The sequence below is a fragment of the Panthera pardus genome, unplaced genomic scaffold (genome assembly GCF_024362965.1).
Source record: "Panthera pardus isolate Hobbes unplaced genomic scaffold, ASM2436296v1 HiC_scaffold_12, whole genome shotgun sequence".
Lineage (NCBI taxonomy): Eukaryota > Metazoa > Chordata > Mammalia > Carnivora > Felidae > Panthera > Panthera pardus.
Genome location: NW_026526677.1, coordinates 25,737,670 through 25,754,528, shown reverse-complemented (window position 1 = coordinate 25,754,528; position 16,859 = coordinate 25,737,670). Strand labels below are relative to the sequence as shown.

Below are 16,859 nucleotides of genomic sequence, written 5' to 3'. Positions count from 1 at the left end.
GCAAGTAACTCCCAACAAGATTAAATCCCTGTTAACAGTGGGTATCTCTGGGAGGTGGGATAACGGGCTACTGTTCCTTCCTGATAACTTCTTACAAGTTTTGCACGGGAGGCAGTGTGTGGAGTGCTTCAGAGTGCATAAGCCTGGCATGAGCCTGCCTGGGTCTGTCCTGCTTCCTCTGCACACTAGGCAAGTTACTGACTCTCTCTGTGCCTCACTTTCCTCATCTGTAACATGGGGAACAAATAGAAGGGATAATCAGATGCCTCACTGAGTTTAAATACATTTATAGCTGTGCAGTGTTTAGGCAATGCTTAACACTTACTAAGCTCTTGAGAAGAATTAACTATTATTATTATTATTATTTTAAAGTTTTTTAATGTTTATTTATTTGAGAGAGAGAGAGAATGAGGGAGTGTGAGTGCAGGTGAGCAGGAGAGCGGCGGGGAGAGAGGGAGAGAGAGAATCCCTGAGCAGGTTCCACACTCTGTGCAGAGCCCTACACGGGGCTTGATCTCATGGCCATGAGATCATGACCTGAGCTGAAATCAAGAGTCAGATGCTTAACTGACTGAGCCACCCAGGAGCCCCTATTTTTTTATTTTGGAGACAGAGTGTGTGAGAGGGGCAGAGAGACAGAGAGAGAGAGAGAGGGAGAGAGAATCCTAAGAAGGCTCTTCCTTCAGCGTGGAGCCTAATGTGGGGCTTGATCCCGTGACCCTGGGATCATGACCTGGGCTAAAATCAAAAGTCAGATGCTCAACCGACTGAGCCACCCAGGCACCCCTCAGCTGTTATTAATAATAATAACATCATCATCTTTATGTACGTGCATCAGGTAGCTGTAGGGTGATTGGAAATGAGGCATAAAGAGTAAGGCTGCCTCAACTGTAGGAGCTAATGTAGGAGCTAATGTGTGAAAGGTCTAGACTGTCTGCTGTAAAGACCAGAAGGAATTGATAGGGAGCCAGCTGTAGTCTGGTTTGGGGCCTGACTTTTCATGTCTGTTGCGAGGGGTGAGAGTCCTGTTAGTGTTCCACACTTCGCTTCTTGGAGTGCCACGGTTTAGCGCCACAGTGACAGGCAGGAGGGCCAAAGAGCCTGGGGGGCTTTGGACTTGGGCTCTTCTGTCTGAAAGGGAAGCAGCTACAGTTTTCTCTTTTAATACCTGGTGGGTTTGCATAAGATTTTGTTTTTCCCACAGAGGGTCCTGCAGTAAACAGACAAGAAGAGTTGAATCCCACTGGGCCAGCTCCCTAACAAGCCCCTGTTCCCCCTTCGCTCTCTTCTTGGCACCTGCAGCTGCAAAGACAACCCCACGACTGTCCTTTTCCAGGACAGAGCTCGCTTCCAACTACCACAGCACGGGAGCCTCGGGAATTTGTTCTGTGTGATGGGCCCCAGTCTGCTTTTTGGAAGTCTTTAATGGTCGCGTTGGGGTGCCTTAGGTACTAACGAGTTCCCTGTTTTTAGAACCGTTCAGGCTTCGGGTGATATCAAGTTGTAGCTTCACTAATTGCTGGCTGCGTGACTGGGTAATGAATATGAGGCTATAAGCACAGTGTTTCCATACTGTGAATGGTGGGTGTCGGTGACCTGACTGCTCTAATAATCACAATCGACTGGTGAACGTCTGCTTGGGATCCTCTTTTTGCCACCCTGGGAGTCTCTTTTTAAAGTCCCGTTTTAACGCAGCCACCCTGGTACTAGCCGTCAGCCATCCTCACAGACGAGGCCATGGACATGATTGCTAGAGCATCCGATCACGTCCCGCTCTTTCCTTTGCGCTGCAGGGCGTATTTCCGAAGAAACATGAACCGTGGATTGTGTAATCACGCTCTGATGCAAACCAAATCTTGGCAAGTGTGAACGACTATGAAAACAATACATATGTGAAACACACTTCCCCTGTGCTTCTATTTAACGTTCTGGTTCCCATGCCAGGTTTCCCCCTGTGTTCTGCATTTCAGAAATATTTTGTTTTTCATTCCAGACCGTAGGAGTACAAAGGCAGATTTGTTTCATCACTTAATTTGCTAATTCTGCCAGGCTCTTTCTCCCACTGATCAGCAGTCCTCCTTAGAGTCTTATGTGTGAGGCTGGCCTTTAGGAAAATTACATAGGAGTGGTTTCATATTTACCCTGTGCGTGACTGCAGAGGACATGAGTAAAATCAAAACAAAACAAACAACTGAGGAAACAAAACAGTGCCCCTGTGGGGGAATTTTAGGATAAGGCTGGTATGCCGCAGCTGAGCAGGGTAGGGGTGCAGACTCTATTTTTGTTCTTGACTCTGCGTGAAACTTAGGGCATGTGCTTTTACTTTATTGAGCTCTCTTTTCCTTCCAAGTAGGAACCTGCTCTCTGACATCCCAGAGATAGGGTTATTTTACAGGATTGACATCACCCAGTTCTTTGACTTCCCTGCTGATGGGAGTACAGAACTAGAAAACCTTAGCAGAGACTGCTGCTCAAAAAGAAGGAAGATGGATGGATGAATGGATGGATGGATGGATGGATGGATGGATGAATAAATGGATGGATGGGTGGGTTAGTGGATGGATTGATGGGTAGATTGATGGATAGATGAATTGATGGATGGCTCAGTGGATGAAATGATGGATGGGTGGGCGAGTGGATGGATAGATAGATGGATGGATGGATCAGTGGGTGAATTGATGGATGGATGGATGAAGACAGAAACTTCTTATTCTATAACCGCATCCCTGCCCAGAAGCCTTCCTGACCTTCCTTTTCATTATACCCACCTTGTCCCTGCTTCCATAGCCCTTCTCTACCTTTGGCTTGTAAACAAGCAGATGCAGTAAGGAGTGGTAGGTAAAATCTTCCAGGTAATATTAGAAGCTTCAGGACAACCAGGAAAAGCCCCACATAATTCTTGTTCACCGTCATCCCCGCACCAAACAGTGTCAGCTTCTGGCACTTAGAAGATGCTCAGTACCCATTTGTTGGATGAACAAATGAAAGCATCCAATGAGAGAACGGTGACTGTTCGCAAGGACTTTTGGGAGCAAATCTTGGCTTTCCTTCTTGTATCCCTCTAGTACTACTGCTCTTGTGAGAGCTGGTTTTCTATTCATGGGGAGCCAGATGGGATTGCTAAGTAGGAATAGGATTCCTCCCACCTGTAACACACACACACACACACACACACACACACACACACACACACAGACACAGTTTCTCCCTCAGGACTTCTAAAGGGGTCACCTGACTGATTTGCTTTAACAGCCTGACCTCCTGTCCTCCTCCTGTGCCTCACCTATCCTAATTCCTCCTTGTTAATTAATCATTCTTCTGAGGGTAAATATTCCTCCGGCTCTTTCCTTTTCCTTTGGGGTGTGACCTCTGGGAGAGCCTTGCCTTTCTCTTTCTAAGCCTTTGTCTAGATACCTGTTATTATCAGCTCAGTCATTGCATCCTGATATTTTGCTTGGATTTAAAGACGAGAGGCAGGGGCTAATGAAGGGCTTTCGTGTTCAGGAACACGGCACCCAGCAGCTTCAGCGGCTTCTCCATTTAATTCCAGGCTTGTAGGGACACTCACTATGCTTAGCACAGCCCTGGAGAGGGTGGCAGGGAGCACATTCAGGCCTCCCCTGCTCAGCACTTCCTACACAGCCTTGGTACCTGTGCTCAGAGGAGGAGCCAAAACACCGGAAGGACATAGTCTGCAGTCTTCCTGGCCAGCACAGCATACTCTGGTGCAGAGAACTAACTATTGCCATGGGTATGCACTCTGCCTTTTCTGGGCCTTAGTTCTCTCATCTATAAAGGGACTTGATCTTCTCCAACCCCCATTACAACTACAGATGCCTGTGATTTAAAATAGAATGTCCTTCCCTCTGTGAAAATACAGAATGGTTTTCTGGCACGTGGGCATACACACGTAGGAATGGATTTAGGTCTGTTGAGGCTTATGCAGAATGCTGGCGACCCTCAGTGAGCAAGTTGGTGAACAGGCTCTGGGTCAGACTATAAAACTTTTACCTGCGGACCAGGCACTATACCCAGTGCTCTGCATGGATGATCTCCTTTAGTCATCACAACTATCCCATGAGGTAAGTCCTACCAGTACTCCCATTTTACTGATGAATTGCGGCTTGGAGAAGTTAGGTCATTGGCTGAAGCAGTTTGGGAGTCACGAGTCAGGTTAGGAAAGCAGACATGCAGGCTTGAGGGAGCGGCTTGACCTCTCTGCTCTGCTGCCCCCTGCAGGTAAGTGTGTGCCATGGCGGATCTGTACCAAAAGGTTTCTAGGGCTCAGATGCAGCTTTCCTGCCTCCCTTGTAAAGGGAGTGCATGTTAAATGTCCCGCCTGTCCCATTCCCATGCAAGAAAGGATTGCATTTGAAATGTCTGAAGTCATGCCTGACTTTGCTCCTCTGCCCAGAGGGCCCAGCAGGGGCCTGAAGCGTTAAAACCTGTAGGAGGGTTCATTTCAGTGATGCTTTGCTATCTTTCATAAAAATTGGCAGCAGGCAAATCTCAGGGCAATCTGCACTAAAGATGTCTGGCAGGAGGGCACCTGAGTACCTCTCCCCTCTACCCCAGGACCCTCCTTCCATTCTGGTCTAGAACTTTGCAAACACTGTGTATATCATAAAGGCATGGGATCTTGGTAAACTACAGATTCTAATTGAGTGAGTCAGGGCCGTGGCTCCCAGGGGGTTACCGATGCTGCAGATCTGAGGTCTACACTTTGAGCAGAGAGGTTCTAGAGGCCATGGTTTCCGGGCTGCATCAGAATGCCCCGGAGGCCTCAGTAAACAACTTCCCAGGACCTTCCTGGGAATCTCAATCACCAGAGTGAGGAGGGGACCCTGGAGCTGAAGTGTTTCTGGGAGCACACTATAAGAAACGCTGCCCAGTCCAGTGGCTCCTAAGCCACTGTGGTTGTCTGAGTCCTCTGCAGATCGAGGTCATCCTGGGAAAGAGTGGCTCATGGGCCTAGAGTGGGGCCAGAATTCTCTGCGTGCTGTTTCCCCAGGTGAGTCTGACCTGCATTCCAGTTTGGGAACTCACCTCTTTATCGTCAGTCTTTCCCTGGCCCCAAATTCTTCCTCAGGCCAGAGTCCTACAGGCCCCTGCCCTGTCCTTGTCCTTTGTTGTGCCTAGTTTGTGACACAGCCCTCTGTAGTATGGCTTTCACATGCACCACAGTCATGAATTTGCTCTGGGGAGGATCCCAGGAAATTCCTGGGTGTCAGATCCAGTGTCGAGATCCGACCTTACCTGGCCCCCAAGCTGTGTTGGACACTGCAGACCACATCCTTCACTTCCATCTTTTGTTCACTGGGATTCCATCCCCTATTTCCAGGCTGCCCTTCTCCCTGGCGGGGAGGCCCTCTTGGTCTGCTTCCTGCATCATTATTTACCAGAAATAGATTCCTTCCTTCTCGTCTAATACTCCGCTCACTCCCCACCTTGGAGGTCTCCCCCCCTCCCATAAACTGGTGATGCCGAGATATTTATTTCCTGAATCATCTTCCTAAACCACAGACCAAATCCTATTACTACTACCTTGCTTAAAGCAGGAGGCAGAGGACTCTGAAGCCAGTCAGCCTGGGCTCGGATCCTGGCCCTGCCACTTGGCAGCTGGGAAGTCTTGACCGAGTCATTGAACTTCCCGAGGCTGCCATTTTCTCATGTGGAGAAGGGGATGAGGCACCTCGTCTATGTAGAGTTCCCTGCACTGGAGTTGGTATAATGTGAGCACTCAGTAGATAACCCACTTCGAGGTTTGTTTGTCTTTTAAATCCTTAGATGTGAGGAATATGGATAACAGTAGACTTCCAGGGGCTCCCAGGTCCCCCATGGAGTAAAGGGGGCTCCGAAGTCCCACAGAGACCTCCTGGCTGGCTCTGCCTGTCTCACTGGCTGCAGCTCCTGCCCCGCCTTGCGTGCCTCCCTAGCCACTCAGGCTCATTCCTCTGGGCCTTTGCACATGCTCTTTTTCCCTCTGGGCTTCTGTCCGCCAGCACAGCCTTCAGCCTCCATGGTGCCTCCCCTGCCTCCCCCGGGAGTAAAGGGCCATGTTCTCCTTTGTGCTTCTGCTTAGTCTCACGGGTTCTTCTAACTCATGTGTCCTGTAACAACTTCACTTGCTTGTATGTTTATATCCCTGTTAGACCGTAAGCTCTTCAAGTCTGTAAGCCAGGCCTCCCTGGGATGAGGTATGGCTGACTCTGTGGACTGTGTTTTTTTTTTTTTTTTTAATGTTTATTTTTGAGAGAGACCAAGTGTGAGCAGGGGAAGGGAAGAAGGAGAGGGAGATAGAATCTGAAGCAGGCTTCAGGCTCTGGGCTATTAACACAGCCCGATGCAGGGCTCATTCAGGAACCACGAGATCAGGACCTGAACCGCAGTCAGATGCTTAACTGACTGAGCCACCCACATGCCCCTCTGTGGACCATTTGAATGAATGAATGAGTGACATTGAAAATCAGAAGCAAGTTCAGTGGCAGACAAGGCAAGCAAGCTGAATGTTTGAGGTGATCTTACCTTGTTATGGACAAAAATGTCGGAATCATCCTTGAGGCCTCTCTTTTGCTGACTGCCCTTTCTCCCTGATCCCGCCTATTAGCAAAAGCCAGTCAGCTCTGCCTCTAAAGCAGTGGTTCTCAGCCAGGGGTGATTTGGGCTCCCAGGGTTAGTTATTTGGCCATGTCTGGAGACATTCTTGGTTGTCAGAACTGGGGATGCTGCTGGCATCTAGTGGTGGAAGGCAGGGATGCTGTGAAACATCCTGCCGTGCATGGGACAGTCCCCCACGCCAAGGACTTTTCCAGCCCCAAATGTCAACAGTGCTGCGGTCGAGACACCCTGATCTAGAATGTTCTGAGTCAAGTCCGTGCACAACTCTCTGTCTTCACTACTCCCACACACCTCCAGGCACTGTTGTCCCCTCCTGGAACGACTTCCTGCTTCATTTGCCTGATCCCACTCTCCCAAGGGCAGCCCAAGATCTTTTAGAAAAGTAAATAAAATCACTCCCCTGTAACACTTCCCATCACTTTCACTTGGAATCAAACCCAGACTCCTTCCCTGAGGAATCCCTCCTGGACCTGGCTCCTGCTTTCCCTGCCTCGCCCCGGGGGCAGCCTGCTCCAGCCTTGCCTGGCTGCCCCTCCTGTTCCAGGGCCTTTCCAGTCTTTGTCACTGGTGTGTTTTTGTGATGGGCTCTCCGCCTGGGCTGCTCTCCCCTCTCATCCCTGCTTGGCTGGCTGCTGCTTGTCATTTAGTTCTCATCGTAACTGCTTTGGCCTCTGAAATTCCCTTCCTGATTATCCATACCAACCATGCACCCACGATCACATCTTCTGTCTCCGTGGAGCACTTAGCACTGTCCAATTTTGTCTGTGTGTTTGTTGGAGCTCCATGAGGGCAAGACCTCCCCTGCCTGGGATAGGGCTGTGTCCTCTACTGCCGAGAACAGTGCTGGCGTGTGATCAGTTACCAATAAAGTGTGGTGGGAGTAGGGGTGCTATTAATAGCTTACATTGGTGCAGTAGAGCCTAAGAAGTGCTCAACATGATTTACATTTAATGCCCACAATTGCTTTATGAGATTGGGTACTATGATGGTCATCTCCACTTTACAGATGAGGAAACTGAGGCACCGCAAGTTAAAAATTGTATCACTAGATAGGGACAGAGCTGGGATTTGAGCATAAGCAGTCTGACTGCAGACTCTTTATATATGTATATATATAATATATATATATATATATAATATATATATATATATTATATATACAATTTATTGCCAAGTTTATTGCCAAGTTAGGTAACATACAGTGTATGCAGCGTGCTCTTGGCTTCAGGGCTAGATTCCCGTGATTCATCGCTTACATACAACGCCCAGTGCTCATCCCAAGTGCCCTCCTCAATGCCCATCATGACAGCAGAATCTTAATCATTCCATCACTCAGCCACACTGTTGAGGACATGAATGTGGAATACAAATGGCGGCACATTCACACCCATCCTTCACCGAATGCTTAGATATTAGGCAGCCTTTTCAGAACTGGGATTCTGCTCTGGGTTCAAATCCGCTCTGGGTTCAAATTTTGTGACTGCCTCATTTTGTGATGTATTCACTTACATCTGGGTTATGAGGAGAGAGTACCAAAAATCTCTTTTCTCTTAAATGGTTAGGTCTTAGTGTTCTGTACGCTTTACTCTGACTCCTTATCGTGTTTCCTTTGTTGCTTTGGCCACTAGGAAACTCACAGCCCTGATGATAGTAATCCTGTAATACTGTATGGAGTGCGTCTTGTCTACTACCTTCTTTCTTTTGCTTTTGCCTATAACATCCTGTTTTCCTTGTTTTTTTACCGATTTTTTTTCCTGTGGCAACTCAAACGATTTATGAGTTGAGATGGAGCAAAAATAAATATATATGGAAAGTATGTCCCCGGAAACATTAATCTCTCTGATTGTCAGCATTTTCTATGCAGTGTTAGTAACCAACGTTCTCAGTTTTTTGGTGGAATGTAAATTGGATAAAGTCCACCAAAGCGGCTCAGGACACACAGCAAGAATTTAGTAAGTGTTAATTACTTTATCTTTTTTCCCTCATTTATGGTGAGGAGGAGGGGCTCTCAAACTACCATCTGGTCTAGTGGAGGTGTTGGAAGGCCTGGGTGGTTTAATATGTCTTACTGAGCCATTCCTATCCACTACTAACTGGTGAGCTCCATTACAGAGACCCATAGCAAATGACAGCCTGTCATCTTGTCCTGTCTTTGGTGCTATTTCCATGACAGTAAATTGGTTTTTGAGCAGCAGAAAGATATTAGGTGTAGTAGATGGAAAAGACTCCGCCCCTGTGCATTGAACTTGTACATGAAGTGTAGCCTGACAAACAGAAAGCATTTACTGGAAAGAAAATGAGTCAGACTCACAGAAACTTTTTATTACTATGGCAACAGGGTACTTGGCCAGTCCCTCTTTGGCTAGAGCATAATATACTGGTGAGGAATGTCAGCTGTTATGTTTCAGTTGCTTATTAGCTCGTAAAATGTCCTAGTTTACATACTAATTGTTGCCGGAGAAAATAGTCCTATTTTAAGATGACCCAGTCACCCATTTCCTGGTACTAAGCCACTTTGGGGCTTAACAAAAAATAATAATTACAGTAATAAAAGCTCTTAGCCTTTCTGATAACAGGCATCTTCTGTCTTCTTATTTAATCCTTACCTACTTTGTAAGGTTGATTTCATCATCCCATTTTACAGATGAGAGAGTAAAAGCCCAGGGCAGGTAGGTAATTTGCCCAAGGTCTCAGTTCTGGGAAGGGGCAGAATCGGGATTTGAATCCAAGTTCCATTTGATTCCTAACCCTTTGTTTGTTTGTTTTTTAACCATTAGTAGAGAGTTAGGTCTTTCTTTAAATCAGAAAAGGCTGAAGTTCAAGAGTATTGACCTTTTCCCGGTGTAGGGTTCTTCACTCTTGAAATGTTGACATTTTGGGGCCAGATAATTCTTTATTTGTTGGGGGGGGAGCCCCCTGTGCATTATGAGACTTTTGGCAGCATCCCTGGTCTACCCACTGGATGCCAGTAGCACTCACTCCTCCCCTCCCACCACCAATATTTTTTAAAAGATTTTATTTTTAAGTAATCTCCACATCCAGCATGGGGCTCAAACTCCCAACCCCGAGATTAGGAGTTGCATTCTGTACCTACTGAACCAGCCAGATGCCCCATCCTCCCCCCATCCAGTATTGCCAAATGTTCCCTGGGGAGCAAACCAGAAGAACGAGGGAGGAATTCAGACAATTTCCTTCCTGGAAAAGAGCAACTCTTTCATTTCTGATGTCACCAACCCTCCTGGATCTCAGAAATTCTTAGAAAGTTTTGTTTCCTTATTTAGTTATATTCAGGGAGTTGTGCAATTCTTGCTGCTACCTAATTTTAGAACATCTTCATCACCCCCAAAAGAAACCCCATTCTTCCCCCTTCCTCCCTCCCCCAATCCCTGGGAGCCACTAATCTATTTTTGTTTTTTTGTCTCTATGGATTTCTGTATTAGATGTGGCCTTTATGCGTAGCCCTTTCACTTAGCATGATGTTTTCAGGTTTCATCTGTTTTGGATCATGCATCAGTACTTCATCTTTTTATTGAACAAATAACATTCCATTATATGGAATGAATAACTTCATTATTTTGCATGTGGGTATCCAGTTGTCCCAGCTGTTTGTTGAAAAGACTGTCTTTTCCCTTAATGAATTTTCTTGACACCTTGTCAAAAATCCGTTGACTGAAAGTGATGGTTTGTTTCTAGACTCTCAATTTTATTCTGTTGATCCATAAGCATTTGAATCTGTAGATCAATTTGGAGAGTATTGGTATCTTACCAATACTTAGTCTTCTAATCCATGAACATGGGATGTCTTTTCTGTTTATTTAGTTCTTAAATTTCTTTGAACAGTATTTTGTAGGTTTCAATGTACAGGTCACAAGACCTCTGGTTAAATGTATTCCTAAGTATTTTATTTGTTTTATTTATTTGTTTTAATGCTATTATAAATGAAATTGTTTTATTAATTTCATGTTAGGATATTTGATTGCTCGTATATAGAAGTTCAATTTATTTTGATATTTTCATCTTGTGTTCTACACCCTTGCTGAAGTTGTTTGTTAGTTCTAAGAGTTGTTTGTGGATTTGAGATTTAAAAAAATACACTTACAGCTATACATTTCATTCTCAATACTGCTTTAGCTGCATCCTGTGAATTTTGGCATGTTGTTTTTGTTTTCATTCATCCCGAAGTATTTTTCTAATTTTGTATTTTCTTCTTCCACTCATTGGTAACTTGTTGGTAATTTCTACATAGTTGTGTTTATTCTGGTATTGGTAATATTGACAATTTTCCACATAGTTGTGAATTTCCCAGATTTCCTTCTGTTATTGATGTCTAATTTTATTTCAGTGTGACTGGAGAACATACATTGTATTATTCCTTTTAAATGTATTGAGGTTTTTTTTTTTAATATTTATTTTTGAGAGAAAGAGAGAGAGAGACAGCATGTGAGTAGGGAAGGGACAGAGAGAGACAGAGACAGAATCTGAAGCAGGCTCCAGGCTCTGAGCTCTTAGCATGGAGTCTGGTGCGGGGCTTGAACCACAAACTGTGAGATCACGACCTGAGCTGACATCGGATGCTTAACTGACTGAGCCCCCCAGGAGCCCCATATATTGAGGTTATTTTATGGGCTAATATTTGGAATACCCTGGAGAATGTTCCATTACCGCCTGAGAAGAATATGTGTCCTACTGTTTTGGTTGTGATTTCAATGGATGTCTGTTAGATGTGGTTGGTTTACTGTGTTGTTCCTTTCTGCTCATCTGTTTTCTTGCTGATCTTCAGCCTAATTATTCTACCCATTATTGAAAGCAGGCATTGAAGTCTCCAACTCTTACTGTTTAAATATTTCTTTCTCCCTTACTGTTTAAATATTTCTTTCTCCCATGTATTCTGGGACTCCGTTTTTAAGTGTATGTATTATGTCTTCCTGATGGATTGACCATTTCTTTGTCTCTAGGAACATATTTTTATCACCACTTCTATTTTGTTTTCGTTAGTATAGTCACTCTAGCTCCATTGATTTGGGATTGCTTTGCTTTGTTTTGTTTTGTTTTTTTTAAAGCTTCCTGAGTTATTGTGATGTGCATTCAAGATTGAGTCACAGCTCTTACTGGATAAGTTAGAAGCTGAGGGTCGGTGTTTTGTTTTTAAAGCCAGCCCATAGCTACTGAGAGATGCTCTCCATGGGATTATGTGATTCCTGTGACTGGTGTTGAAGGCATCATAGAAACCTCCAGATCCCTTGGTGGAAACCGTTCCTGGAGCCAGATTTGTGGTGTGTTAAGCCATTGTTTTCAGGCTACCTTGTGACAGACTGAATGTCCTCCTGCTCGGCTTTTCAGAGCCGCCTCCCTTGTCTCACTCTGTTGGCAGCAGCCAGCAAAGGATTATGCCTCATGTCTGTGAAGGCACGTCCTGCCGTCCTGTGGATCTGACGACAGTGTAATCCTCCTTCATAGGGCTTTCTCTGGCTCTTTTGGCCAGCGTTGCACCATTAAGGAGACAGTGTCTGAGTCCCAGGGTCCTTCTGTCCCCGTGGATGTGTGGGGAGGGGCTGGTAAGGGGGGCTGTCAGAGACACTTCTAGGAGGCTGATCAGAAGTGAGCTTCCTTTTCACAAGGCTGAAGGTAAAGAACTTGCACAGAAATGAAGGCATTTTTTGGAAGAAAAACCTCAGCGTTTGCCGAGGGCCCAAAGGGTGGAAGCAGGTAGAGGCCCTGAAGAGTAAAACCTGCCTCTTTGGGCAAAGGTGATGTCCCTCATGCCCAGCAAGATGGAAGGTGATCTAGAATGGATTCTCCTTTATTTGTTTCTGTTCAAACCTTTAAACTTTGATTCTCGCATCATCCCCCTTTCCCCCCACATTTTTTTTTAATCACTCACCCCCTCCCATTTCTTAGGAGTTGGCCCTTGGATATCACCTTTCCTTGGATGATGCCTTTATCAAAGTATCCTTTATAAACTGGAAACTAGTCAGTTCTAGCATGTCTGTTCCCACATCTGGTTTTCATCCCGGGGACTCTGATCCACTGTCAGGAAGTTTTTTCTCCAAGCGGTGAAAAGCCTCTGGAAGCTAACTTATCTGACCCACGTTTATTTATTATCTTTTTCGAGCTTATCCTCTCAAACTTTGTCTATAGAAAAATCAGATGGGAATGTCTTGGTTTCCTACTTACGGGTTCTCTGGAATTTTCATTCCTATATATATACATACACACATACCTTCATGCACATATGTTTGTGCATTACAAATAGCTAAAATTAATAACCTGGAAAAAAAACCCTTAGATTATAAGATAATGTCATAATCCCAAACTTGCTAACTTTTTCCCTTTCGTTCTTGAAAATATTTTAAAGGGCAGGGCACCTGGGTGGCTCAGTTGGTTAAGCGTCTGACTTCGGCTCTGGGCATGATCTCATGGTTTGTGAGTTCGAGCCCCTCGTCGGGCTCTGTGCTGACAGCTTGGAGCCTAGAGTCCGCTTCGGATTCTGTGTCTTCCACTCTGCCTCTGCCCCTCCCCTGCTCATGTGCGCGCGCATGCTGTCTCTCTCTCGTACTCAAAAATAAGTGAACATTAAAAAAAATTTTTAAAAATATTTTAAAGGGCAAGGACAGGCACTTAGAATCCCCTTATTGTTTATAGTGCCCTTTTTCCTGAAAGCCCCAAAAATATTATAGACTTGGCTGTTCAGTTCCCTCAGGGCTTTTTGGGAGTAAGGAGGATATTTACGTGCTTACCAGAGCCTCATAATATTCTTGTGAGTCCGTAAAAATTTTCTTCATAAAACACAAATCTGACAAGTCACTTGCCTGGCTGGCTCGCGGGGTGGGTACGTGTCTAGGTGCTCCCTGCCTCTACCACAGATCGTCTCCTGCCACATCCGTGTTCCACACTCCCTACACTCTCCCAGGTTCTGTACGGATGGGCTCAGCCCTGCCACCACTCAGCTTTTATTCATGTCACTCATTTTTCCTGGAAGCCCTTCCCTCTCCACTTCCACTAACGCATCCCTACTCATCTCCTAGACGACTGACATGGCCGTCGTTTGTGCTGTGTTCCCTGGGGCAGAATGGGACAGGAAGTGCTTGAAAATAATAGTCATAAATAATAACAGTAATAATAGCTAATGCTGTAATTATACTGTATGATACTCTAACACTGTATAGGATACTGTTGTGGTGTAATGTTAAATAAGAATGGCTAAGGTGTAATGTATGTAACAATAGTTAAGACAGTATCAACTGTCATAGCTAATACCGTGTTCCAGAAAAAGACGAAGCAACTATTGTATTGTGTCCTTTAATCTCCGCGGCAACCCAACGAGGTAGATACTGTTAATGTTGCCATTTCCTGATGAGGAAATGGAGGCACAGAGAGGTGAAATAAGTTGCCATAAATTATGTGTCCAGTAAGTGGTGGAACCAGTGTTTGGACCCTGGCAGGCTGACCTCTAACCCTACTGTTGAAAGACGAATGTTTATACAGCTTATGTAGCACTTACCACATCTCATGGCAACGATCTGTTTATTGTCCTTTGTTTTCTTCTTTTTCTCCTCCTCCTCCTCCTCCTTCTCCTCCTCCTTCTCCTCCTCCTTCTCCTTCTTCTCCAGGTGCTCCTTAGCTAGAGGCACCTTGCTCCCAGAAGTTATATTTGAATGTTTGATTCTCTTTGCAACACCACTTGGTCCAACGTGTAGCATAGAGAGTCTGAGAATTAACGTTAATGCAAAGAATAACTGAAAGAGGAAGCCCTTAGTCTAAACATAACATCGGTTTCCACCTCATTTTTCTCCGGGCCATCCATATATGGGAAGAACAGTTTGTAGACCCATGGACCATGTTAGGGAGGAGAAGACATGATCAGATCCCTACTAGATGTCAAGTATTACAGTGTTTTTTCTACATGCAAAATCTCATGTTATTTTCCAGCAGCTGATGAGGTCTGTTCTATCTGTACGCCCCTTTTACAGATGAGGACGTTGAAGCCAGTGGAGGTTAAGTGACTTGTCCTTGGTCTCTGGGATTATGTGGCAGAATTGGGGATAGAAGCCCAGAAGCTTCTGAACCCTAATCCCTTCTGACCTCTTAGCCCCAAAGCTCCATAACCTCCTGTATTGTCTTGAAAGAGGTGATTCGAAAGAATTTTCTGACAGTCTTCTGTTGAAGCTGTGGCAGCTAGATGCCTTCTTTCTGTATTTATGTTCCAGTGAGCATGTGGTCTTTTGCTCTCTCTACTCCCGAGTGTGTATCTTTGAAGCAGCCCATATAGTATTTTAGGAAGAAATAATACATTGTGATATCTGATCAATAAAACTTGGAGTCTGCCGTGGAAACTCGGAGTCCTCTCCAGTAGTCATGCGGCATTGAACTACTGTAACAGGCAGAACGCCTTTTGTTGTTGTTGTTTTTGTCGTTGCTTGTTTTGTTTTGGTTTTGCTCAGGTAATAGTGGATGTGCAGACTTGAATTCCAGGCACGGATTTGGCTTTCTGGGGAGTGTGTCCTCTGCATCAGGACCACCATGAAGCACCTGTTTGTTCCCCTCTCCTAGACTTCTTAGAGAACCCAGGCATGTTGTTTTTTTAAAAAGCCTGTTACTTTTTATAAGGCTCTTTTTGCTTTCTTGCTTCCAACCATGAAGTCATGTTTGACTTTTCAGAGGAACCACAGTTTGACATTTTACAAAGCGAACCAGGGGACTGAATATAGTAGCAATTTTGGGTCCATTACTTTTTGCGAAATTTTTAGCCAGTGATGGCTGCACGTGGGCGTTCACTCCGGGTGTGTGTGTGTGGGGGGGGGGGGAGGCAGTGTGCATGTTGATTCAAATTATATGAATTTTATAATCTGACTTTTTTTCTGATTCATAGTTTGGTGTAGATAATGCTCACGTTTTTAGTGTGAGCTGAATTGCAGCTGGCTCGTGGCACATTTCTTATGAGAAATAGGGTTTTAATTCTCTTTTGTTTTAATTTTTTAATGTTTGTTTTTGAGAGAGAGAGAGAGAGAGAGAGAGAGAGTAGGAGCAGGGGAGGGGCAGAGAGAGGAAGACACAGAATCCAAAGCAGGCTCCAGGTTCCAAGCTGTCAGCCCAGAGCCCGATGCGGGGCTTGAACTCACGAACTGTGAGATCATGACCTGAGCCGAAATCAGACATCCAACCAACTGAGTCACCCAGGTGCCCCATGGGTCTTAATTCTTTTTAGTTAAAACATACTGGGTACTTTTTCCTGACCTGAGAAGGAATCTCGTATTGACCCCCTTTCAGTTCTCCCAGTACTACATTGTTTCTGCCTCTTGGCCTTTGCACGTGCTGTTCCTCCTTCCTGGAACAGTCCCACCAGCACTGAAATTTTATCTGTGGCAGAGCTGTCTCCAGTGTATCTTCACTCTTTGCAGGTATGACACAGAGTTTGTGAATTAATGTTAGTGTGAGTGAATAACTAAGTATGTAAGGCCTAAGACTGTCTACACATTGCATTCGTTTCTACCTTAGCTATGTGCGAAGTGGCTTTGCTGAGGCCTGCCTTCTTCTGAGCAGCCTTTTCTGACGTCAACCTCTGCCTCTGTTTGAGATTGGGTGACCTCTAGCTCCCCCATCAGGGCACTCATGGCACTGCATGCAGAAGCTCACTTCCTTGTCTGTGTCCTTCCTCCGCTCCCAGTTAGGGAGTACTGTTGGATCACCACAGAACTGACCCAGTGCCTGACGTATAGCAGGATGCTCAGGAATATTTTATTTGCTAAGAGGGAGCAGCAAACATGTTTTGGCCTCTTTATCCCTATTTTGCATTATGCATTATGCATAAATCCTTAAAAAGTAGACAGAATTTAAGGGGTTTTAAAGTTCAAAAACGGCCTTTTTGCCGGGACAGCAACCATTGGAATATGAGCCCACAGCTTTTACGTGTAAAGCAGAGTTATTTTGTGTCTTGCACATGAACATGGAGGAAGAGAGAGCCCGTGGAAATGGAGAAGGATCATAAAGAGGCCCATGGTTTTCTTGTGGGTGCTCTTTTAATGATAACTACGCTATCTGGGATGCCAGTGCTAGATTTGACCAGGGTGGTGGCCAGACTAGGCCCACAGTGGCCCCATAGCCAGAATCCCTGCAGTGGCTGCTGGTTTGTGCAGTGGCAACAGCAGGAAGAAAGGACTGAGGAGGTCATTTATTCTCGGGGCATAGGACACAGGTAGAGTCTGTCCAGTAGGGTGTTTGCATGAGAGTGTCCATTGGAATCC

At 45.3% G+C, this 16,859-nt stretch overlaps 1 protein-coding gene across 4 annotated transcripts in view; it reads left to right on the top strand.

Moving 5' to 3' along the window:
• Nucleotides 1-16,859, top strand: part of LDLRAD3 (low density lipoprotein receptor class A domain containing 3) — a 242,096-nt gene that overhangs the window by 87,050 nt on the left and 138,187 nt on the right. The window contains exon 1 of one of the 4 annotated variants that reach the window (XM_019470122.2): nt 4,726-5,011. The exons of the other annotated variants lie outside the window; for them this stretch is intronic. Coding sequence (XP_019325667.2) covers nt 4,966-5,011 — 46 coding nt within the window. The 5' untranslated portion in view covers nt 4,726-4,965. Of the gene's footprint in view, nt 1-4,725; nt 5,012-16,859 lie in introns of those variants that run through there. 4 annotated transcript variants of the gene reach the window in all.